We start from the raw sequence: 10,000 nt of genomic DNA, 5'->3' as shown, positions 1-10,000 counted from the left end.
TGTGTGTGTGTGTGTGTGTGTGTGTGTGTGTTTTCTCTCTCTCTGACCAGCAGTAGTCCAGTAGGTGTGGGGGCAGGACAGGTATGAAGATGTGTTGCCAGTACATGGGGTAGAGCACAGCACTGAGGGCATGAACACACGCTGTCAACTGGAGCGGAGAGACGGGGAGAGAGAGAGGTGGGAGGGAGAGACAGAGGGGGGAGAGAGAGAGAGGTGGGAGGGAGGGAGCCCAATCAGAACAGCATACCTTTATGTTAGAAATTACGGAAAGCAACTTTTGAGAAAGGGTTGAATTAAGTTTTGTGAGTTGTTGAGGTATAGTGTGTGTGTGTGTGTGTGTGTGTGTGTGTGTGTGTGTGTGTGTGTGTGTGTGTGTGTGTGTGTGTGTGTGTGTGTGTGTGTGTGTGTGTGTGTGTGTGTGTGTGTGTGTGTGTGTATCCTCACTGTGCTGAGTTTGCTGGAGAGGATGAGGATGCGTCTCTCAAACAACATGCTGGCATAGAGCTGGAGGAGGTTAGACACATCTACCGCTACCACCAACTCTGTCAGGTTCCTCTGTAGCACACACACACACACACACACACACACACACACACACACACACACACACACACACACACACACACACACACACACACACACACACCACAGTATTAAAACAATAGGTACCACTTAACTTAAAGCATTCAGGTCCCGCTGTACTGTAAGACCTGTCGTAACCATGGAGACTTTAGAATGTCTTATCTTCCTGTAGTGATCGCTCTGTCAATGTTAAGACAGGGGTCATCTATGAGATGTATAGTATAATCAATGTCAAGACACTGGTTATCTATGAGATGTATAATATAATCAATGTTAAGACAGGGGTCATCTATGAGATGTATAGTCAATGTTAAGACAATGGTTATCTATGAGATCTATAGTATAATCAATGTCAAGACAGTGGTCATCTATGAGATGTATAGTCAATGTTAAGACAATGGTTATCTATGAGATCTATAGTATAATCAATGTCAAGACAGTGGTCATCTATGAGATGTATAGTCAATGTTAAGACAATGGTTATCTATGAGATCTATAGTATAATCAATGTCAAGACAGTGGTCATCTATGAGATGTATATACTATCGCTGGAAACTGACTAATTGCCTTGAACATATTTTAGTATGTTTGTACTCATATAAGTAGCCTAGCAACAGTAGAGAATGTGTTCTGAGTCAGATGGAATGATCTACAGTATGTGTAAAGGGGGCCAGTCTCTAAACAGGATCTTTCCATAACGGTGAGGTAGGAGGCATGTGTTAGAGCTAATAGATTGTAAACTACTGCCCTGTAGCACTGTCTTATAGCTGTTCTATATCATTATATTATCTCTGTATGTTATAGCTTCACTGTTTTATATCATTATATTATCTCTGTATGTTATAACTTCACTCTTCTATATCATTATATTATCTATGTATGTTATAGCTTCACTGTTTTATATCATTATATTATCTCTATATGTTATAGCTTCACTGTTTTATATCATTATATTATCTCTGTATGTTATAACTTCACTGTTTTATATCATTGTGTTATCTATGTATGTTATAACTTCACTGTTTTATATCATTATATTATCTCTGTATGTTATAGCTTCACTGTTTTATGTCATTATATTATCTCTGTAAGTTATAGCTTCACTGTTTTATATCATTATATTATCTCTGTATGTTATAGCTTCACTGTTTTATATCATTATATTATCTCTGTATGTTATAACTTCACTTTTATAGTTCATTATATTATCTCTATATGTTATGCATCGTTATATCCACTTGACTGTGAATAGATTGCTTATTCTCAGAAATAGCTCTTTGTGTCTGAGAAGGATAATTATCTGGTGGACTGTGGCAGGCTGCCAGAATGTGCACTCCCTCATCTCAAAGCCTCTCCTGACTGATAAGAAGTGGACTGTGGCAGGCTGCCAGAATGTGCACTCCCTCATCTCAAAGCCTCTCCTGACTGATAAGAAGTGGACTGTGGCAGGCTGCCAGAATGTACACTCCCTAGTCTCAAAGTCTCTCCTGACTGATAAGAAGTGGACTGTGGCAGGCTGCCAGAATGTGCACTCCCTAGTCTCAAAGCCTCTCCTGACTGATAAGAAGTGGACTGTGGCAGGCTGCCAGAATGTGCACTCCCTAGTCTCAAAGCCTCTCCTGACTGATAAGAAGTGGACTGTGGCAGGCTGCCAGAATGTGCACTCCCTCATCTCAAAGCCTCTCCTGACTGATAAGAAGTGGACTGTGGCAGGCTGCCAGAATGTGCACTCCCTAGTCTCAAAGCCTCTTCTGACTGATAAGAAGTGGACTGTGGCAGGCTGCCAGAATGTGCACTCCCTAGTCTCAAAGCCTCTCCTGACTGATAAGAAGTGGACTGTGGCAGGCTGCCAGAATGTGCACTCCCTCATCTCAAAGCCTCTCCTGACTGATAAGAAGTGGACTGTGGCAGGCTGCCAGAATGTGCACTCTCTAGTCTCAAAGCCTCTCCTGACTGATAAGAAGTGGACTGTGGCAGGCTGCCAGAATGTGCACTCCCTAGTCTCAAAGCCTCTCCTGACTGATAAGAAGTGGACTGTGGCAGGCTGCCAGAATGTGCACTCCCTAGTCTCAAAGCCTCTCCTGACTGATAAGAAGTGGACTGTGGCAGGCTGCCAGAATGTGCACTCCCTAGTCTCAAAGCCTCTCCTGACTGATAAGAAGTGGACTGTGGCAGGCTGCCAGAATGTGCACTCCCTCATCTCAAAGCCTCTCCTGACTGATAAGAAGTGGACTGTGGCAGGCTGCCAGAATGTGCACTCCCTAGTCTCAAAGCCTCTCCTGACTGATAAGAAGTGGACTGTGGCAGGCTGCCAGAATGTGCACTCCCTCATCTCAAAGCCTCTCCTGACTGATAAGAAGTGGACTGTGGCAGGCTGCCAGAATGTGCACCCCCTAGTCTCAAAGCCTGATAAGAAGACAGGGAGGTGGGTGGAGGAGAACCGAAGGTTCTGGACTCAAGCTGGGACAATAACCCCACCTGCCTAACAATTAATTGTTTTTCGACACAGGAGGGGGGTCAGTTTGGGAAGAGGGGGGGCGGGTGGTTAGTCAGAGGTTGTAAATATATGTGATTGTGACGTCATATCTTCTCTTTGCAGCTGTATTACCCAGTGTGGTGAATACATCTGTACCACCCAGTGTGGTGAATACATCTGTACGACCCAGTGTGGTGAATACATCTGTACGACCCAGTGTGGTGAATACATCTGTACGACCCAGTGTGGTGATTGCATCTATACGACCCAGTGTGGTGAATACATCTAACATCTGTACCACCCAGTGTGGTGAATACATCTGTACGACCCAGTGTGGTGAATACATCTGTACGACCCAGTGTGGTGAATACATCTGTACCACCCAGTGTGGTGAATACATCTAACATCTGTACCACCCAGTGTGGTGAATACATCTGTACCACCCAGTGTGGTGAATACATCTGTGTGACCCAGTGTGGTGAATACATCTGTACCACCCAGTGTGGTGAATACATCTGTACCACCCAGTGTGGTGAATACATCTGTACGACCCAGTGTGGTGAATACATCTGTACCACCCAGTGTGGTGAATACATCCGTACCACCCAGTGTGGTGAATACATCTGTACCACCCAGTGTGGTGAATACATCTGTACCACCCAGTGTGGTGAATACATCTAACATCTGTACCACCCAGTGTGGTGAATACATCTAACATCTATACGACCCAGTGTGGTGAATACATCTAACATCTATACGACCCAGTGTGGTGAATACATCTAACAACTGTACGACCCAGTGTGGTGAATACATCTAACATCTGTACGACCCAGTGTGGTGAATACATCTAACATTTGTACGACCCAGTGTGGTGAATACATCTAACATTTGTACGACCCAGTGTGGTGAATACATCTAAAATTTGTATGACCCAGTGTGGTGAATACATCTAACATCTATACGACCCAGTGTGGTGAATACATCTAACATCTATACGACCCAGTGTGGTGAATACATCTAACATTTGTACGACCCAGTGTGGTGAATACATCTAACATCTGTACGACCCAGTGTGGTGAATACATCTGTACGACCCAGTGTGGTGATTGCATCTATACGACCCAGTGTGGTGAATACATCTAACATCTGTACCACCCAGTGTGGTGAATACATCTGTACCACCCAGTGTGGTGAATACATCTAACATCTGTACCACCCAGTGTGGTGAATACATCTGTACCACCCAGTGTGGTGAATACATCTGTGCGACCCAGTGTGGTGAATACATCTGTACCACCCAGTGTGGTGAATACATCTGTACCACCCAGTGTGGTGAATACATCTGTACGACCCAGTGTGGTGAATACATCTGTACGACCCAGTGTGGTGAATACATCTGTACCACCCAGTGTGGTGAATACATCTGTACCACCCAGTGTGGTGAATACATCCGTACCACCCAGTGTGGTGAATACATCTAACATTTGTACGACCCAGTGTGGTGAATACATCTAAAATTTGTATGACCCAGTGTGGTGAATACATCTAACATCTATACGACCCAGTGTGGTGAATACATCTAACATTTGTACGACCCAGTGTGGTGAATACATCTAACATCTGTACGACCCAGTGTGGTGAATACATCTGTACGACCCAGTGTGGTGATTGCATCTATACGACCCAGTGTGGTGAATACATCTAACATCTGTACCACCCAGTGTGGTGAATACATCTGTACGACCCAGTGTGGTGAATACATCTGTACCACCCAGTGTGGTGAATACATCTGTATTACCCAGTGTGGTGAATACATCTGTACGACCCAGTGTGGTGAATACATCTGTACCACCCAGTGTGGTGAATACATCTGTACCACCCAGTGTGGTGAATACATCTGTACCACCCAGTGTGGTGAATACATCTGTACGACCCAGTGTGGTGAATACATCTGTACCACCCAGTGTGGTGAATACATCTGTATTACCCAGTGTGGTGAATACATCTGTACGACCCAGTGTGGTGAATACATCTGTACCACCCAGTGTGGTGAATACATCTGTATTACCCAGTGTGGTGAATACATCTGTACGACCCAGTGTGGTGAATACATCTGTACCACCCAGTGTGGTGAATACATCTGTACCACCCAGTGTGGTGAATACATCTGTACCACCCAGTGTGGTGAATACATCTAACATCTGTACCACCCAGTGTGGTGAATACATCTAACATCTATACGACCCAGTGTGGTGAATACATCTAACATCTATACGGCCCAGTGTGGTGAATACATCTAACAACTGTACGACCCAGTGTGGTGAATACATCTAACATCTGTACGACCCAGTGTGGTGAATACATCTAACATTTGTACGACCCAGTGTGGTGAATACATCTAACATCTATACGACCCAGTGTGGTGAATACATCTAACATCTATACGACCCAGTGTGGTGAATACATCTAACATCTATACGACCCAGTGTGGTGAATACATCTAACATTTGTACGACCCAGTGTGGTGAATACATCTAACATTTGTATGACCCAGTGTGGTGAATACGTCTAACATCTATACGACCCAGTGTGGTGAATACATCTAACATCTATACGACCCAGTGTGGTGAATACATCTAACATTTGTACGACCCAGTGTGGTGAATACATCTAACATCTGTACGACCCAGTGTGGTGAATACATCTGTACGACCCAGTGTGGTGATTGCATCTATACGACCCAGTGTGGTGAATACATCTAACATCTGTACCACCCAGTGTGGTGAATACATCTGTACGACCCAGTGTGGTGAATACATCTGTACGACCCAGTGTGGTGAATACATCTGTATTACCCAGTGTGGTGAATACATCTGTATTACCCAGTGTGGTGAATACATCTGTACGACCCAGTGTGGTGAATACATCTGTACCACCCAGTGTGGTGAATACATCTGTATTACCCAGTGTGGTGAATACATCTGTACGACCCAGTGTGGTGAATACATCTGTACCACCCAGTGTGGTGAATACATCTGTACCACCCAGTGTGGTGAATACATCTGTACCACCCAGTGTGGTGAATACATCTAACATCTGTACCACCCAGTGTGGTGAATACATCTAACATCTATACGACCCAGTGTGGTGAATACATCTAACATCTATACGACCCAGTGTGGTGAATACATCTAACAACTGTACGACCCAGTGTGGTGAATACATCTAACATCTGTACGACCCAGTGTGGTGAATACATCTAACATTTGTACGACCCAGTGTGGTGAATACATCTAACATTTGTACGACCCAGTGTGGTGAATACATCTAACATTTGTATGACCCAGTGTGGTGAATACATCTAACATCTATACGACCCAGTGTGGTGAATACATCTAACATCTGTACGACCCAGTGTGGTGAATACATCTAACATCTGTACGACCCAGTGTGGTGAATACATCTAACATCTGTACGACCCAGTGTGGTGAATACATCTAACATCTGTACCACCCAGTGTGGTGAATACATCTGTACGACCCAGTGTGGTGAATACATCTGTACCACCCAGTGTGGAGAATAAAACAGCATTAATCGCTCTTCTGAGTTTGACTTGAATTTGTAGCAGAACTTAGAACCAAACGCTATTATCAATGTACCAACAGCAGTAGCATTATGGTTCAGATACACTGTAGATCAAACTCATTCCATGGAGGGCCTCGTGTCTACTGGATTATGGGTTTTCCTTTCAATTAAGACCTAGACAAGCAGGTGGGGGGAGTTTCTTAATAATTAAGGACTTTACTTCATCAATCAAGTTCAAGGTAGGAGAAATAAACAGCAGACTCTCAGCCCTCCATGGAATGAGTTTGACACGTAGATGATTACAACAGTGTATTATAGTGACAACCAACTAACACTGTCAGGGATGGAGGGGAGCCCTCTGGGGTCAGGGTCAGGGTTAGGATCAGGATCAGGGTTAGGGTTAGGATCAGGATAAGTGTTAGTGTCAGGGTCAGGGTTAGGGTTAGGGTCAGGGTCAGGGTTAGGGTCAGGGTCAGGGTTAGGGTCAGGGTCAGGATCAGGGTCAGGGTTAGGGTCAGGATCAGGGTTAGGGACATGGTCAGGGTTAGGGTCAGGATCAGGGACAGGGACAGGGTCAGGGTCAGGGTCAGGATCAGGGTTAGGGACATGGTTAGGGTCAGGATCAGGGTCAGGGACAGGGACAGGGACAGGGTCAGGGTCAGGGTCAGGGACAGGGTCAGGGTCAGGGTCAGGGTTAGGGACAGGGACAGGGTCAGGGTCAGGGTCAGGGTTAGGGTTAGGGTTAGGGTTAGGATCAGGATTAGTGTTAGGGTTAGCATCAGGATCAGTGTTAGTGTCAGGGTCAGGGTTAGGGTCAGGGTCAGGGTTAGGTTCAGGGTCAGGGTTAGGTTCAGGATCAGAGTTAGGGTCAGGATCAGGGTTAGGATCAGGGTCAGGATCAGGGTCTGGGTTAGGGTCAGGATCAGGGTTAGGATCAGGGTCGGGATCAGGGTCAGGGTTAGGGTCAGGATCAGGGTTAGGGACAGGGTCAGGGTTAGGGTCAGGGTTAGGGTCAGGATCAGGGTTAGGATCAGGGTCAGGGTTAGGGTCAGGGTCAGGGTCAGGGTCAGGATCAGGGTCAGGGTTAGGGTCAGGGTAAGTGTATTACAGTGACAGCAGACTCACACTCTCAGGGATGGAAGGGAGTCCTCTGGGGTCTGGAGCGATGAAGTACGGGACCTGGGGAAGAAGGGAACAAGTAGCAGTTAGTTTCCATCCCAAATGGCACCCTATCCCATAGGTGTACTATTTTTGACCATGGAACATAGGGCTCTATGCAGGGAATAGGATGCCATTTGAGGTGCAGTCTTAGTCAGAAAGAACAACATCTGGGTGTATGTTAGTACTGGTAGACCCATCATGATCCTGTTATCAGGTCTGGTTCTGAGAGATGATCTTGAGAGAACCAGGGTTCACCGAGTGTCCAAATGATTTAGATTTTTAATTTGTCTAGTTTTAGGTGTTAACTATGTCTTGGTTTAGTAGTAGATCAGGTTATAGGTGTTAATCCAGACCAGGTTATAGGTTATAGGTGCTAATCCAGACCAGGTTATAGGTGTTAATCCAGACCAGGTTATAGGTTATAGGTATTAATCCAAACCAGGTTATAGGTTATAGGTGTTAATCCAGACCAGGTTATAGGTAATAATCCAAACCAGGTTATAGGTGTTAATCTAGACCAGGTTTTAGGTTATAGGTGTCAATCCAGACCAGGTTATAGGTTATAGGTGTTAATACAGACCAGGTTATAGGTGTTAATTCAAACCAGGTTATAGGTTATAGGTGCTAATCCAGACCAGGTTATAGGTTATAGGTGTCAATCTAGACCAGGTTATAGGTTCTAGGTGTTAATCCAGACCAGGTTATAGGTTATAGGTGTTAATCCAGACCAGGTATTAGGTGTTAATCCGAACCAGGTTATAGGTTATAGGTGCTAATCCAGACCAGGTATTAGGTGTTAATCCAGATCAAGTTTTAGGTTCTAGGTGTTAATCCAGACCAGGTTATAGGTTATAGGTGTTAATCCAGACCAGGTATTAGGTGTTAATCCAAACCAGGTTATAGGTTATAGGTGCTAATCCAGACCAGGTATTAGGTGTTAATCCAGATCAAGTTTTAGGTTCTAGGTGTTAATCCAGACCAGGTTATAGGTTATAGGTGTTAATCCAGACCAGGTATTAGGTGTTAATCCAAACCAGGTTATAGGTTATAGGTGCTAATCCAGACCAGGTATTAGGTGTTAATCCAGATCAAGTTTTAGGTTCTAGGTGTTAATCCAGACCAGGTTATAGGTTATAGGTGTTAATCCAGACCAGGTATTAGGTGTTAATCCAAACCAGGTTATAGGTGTTAGTCCAGACCAGGTTTTAGATTCTAGGTGTTAATTCAGACCAGATTATAGGTTATAGGTGTTAATCCAGACCATGTTATAGGTGTTAATCCAAACCAGGTTATAGGTGTTAATCCAGACCAGGTTTTGGGTTCTAGGTGTTAATCCAGACCAGGTTATAGGTGTTAATCCAGACCAGGTTATAGGTTATAGGTGTTAATCCAGACCAGGTTATAGGTCATAGGTGTTAATCCAAACCAGGTTATAGGTGCTAATCCAGACCAGGTTTTAGGTTATAGGTGTTAATCCAGAACAGGTTAAAGGTTCTAGGTGCTAATCCAGACCAGGTTTTAGGTGCTAGGTGTTAATCCAGATCAGGTTTTAGGTTCTAGGTGTTAGTGCAGCAGACCAGTTAAGGTTCTAGTAGGTGTTAGTCCAGACCAGGTTTTAGGTTCTAAGTGTTATGACGGACCAAGTTTTAGTTTCTAGCTGTTAGCCCAGACCAATTTTTAGGTTCTAGGTGTTAGTCCAGACCAGGCTTTAGGTTCTAGGTGTTAGTCCAGACCAGGTTTTAGGTTGTAGGTGTTAGTCCAGACCAGGTTTTAGGTTCTAGGTGTTAGTCCAGACCTAGCAGGGTTCCAGGACTCACCCCTTCCTGCCCCTTCCCCGGGGTGAGGGGGGCATGTCCAGGAGGGCGGGGCATCTCTGTCCTGACCAATAGCTTCTCTCCCTCAGAGAGAAACACAACACACTACCACACAGCCCAGAAAACCCCTCTGTCTAATAACAAATCCACACGATACACTACAACACAGAAAACAGTTTAAATGACAACCGCCTAAGGTAATATGATTGTGTTTCCTGTATAATGGGTTGGAATTGGAATTTCCACTTGGAATTAGAATTGATGGGACAGTTGTGATGAATAGACTAGTTGAGGCTTACCAGCTGCAGAGTGACAGAGCCGACAGCCACTGGCAGGGGATGTGTGTAGAGGGCGCCCAGCAGTTCTCGCATCTCATTGGTCT

The 10,000-nt window shown here is 44.8% G+C and overlaps 1 protein-coding gene across 2 annotated transcripts in view; it reads right to left on the bottom strand.

The window, feature by feature from the left end:
- The window catches only part of LOC110493399 (DENN domain-containing protein 1B-like), a 27,671-nt gene that overhangs the window by 10,847 nt on the left and 6,824 nt on the right, over positions 1 to 10,000 (bottom strand). The window contains exons 7-11 of one of the 2 annotated variants that reach the window (XM_036948961.1): positions 9,918 to 9,998; positions 9,622 to 9,702; positions 7,769 to 7,822; positions 445 to 555; positions 48 to 148 (exon numbers count right to left, since the gene is read on the bottom strand). In XM_036948961.1, the coding sequence (XP_036804856.1) occupies positions 48 to 148; positions 445 to 555; positions 7,769 to 7,822; positions 9,622 to 9,702; positions 9,918 to 9,998 (428 nt within the window). The remainder of the gene's footprint in view (positions 1 to 47; positions 149 to 444; positions 556 to 7,768; positions 7,823 to 9,621; positions 9,703 to 9,917; positions 9,999 to 10,000) is intronic. The other variant, XM_036948962.1, reaches the window with a different exon arrangement.

This window comes from Oncorhynchus mykiss, chromosome 17 (genome assembly GCF_013265735.2).
Source record: "Oncorhynchus mykiss isolate Arlee chromosome 17, USDA_OmykA_1.1, whole genome shotgun sequence".
Classification (NCBI taxonomy): Eukaryota; Metazoa; Chordata; class Actinopteri; order Salmoniformes; family Salmonidae; genus Oncorhynchus; species Oncorhynchus mykiss.
The sequence above is the reverse complement of the archived record's forward strand: the minus strand, read 5'-3'. Positions and strand labels throughout refer to the sequence as shown.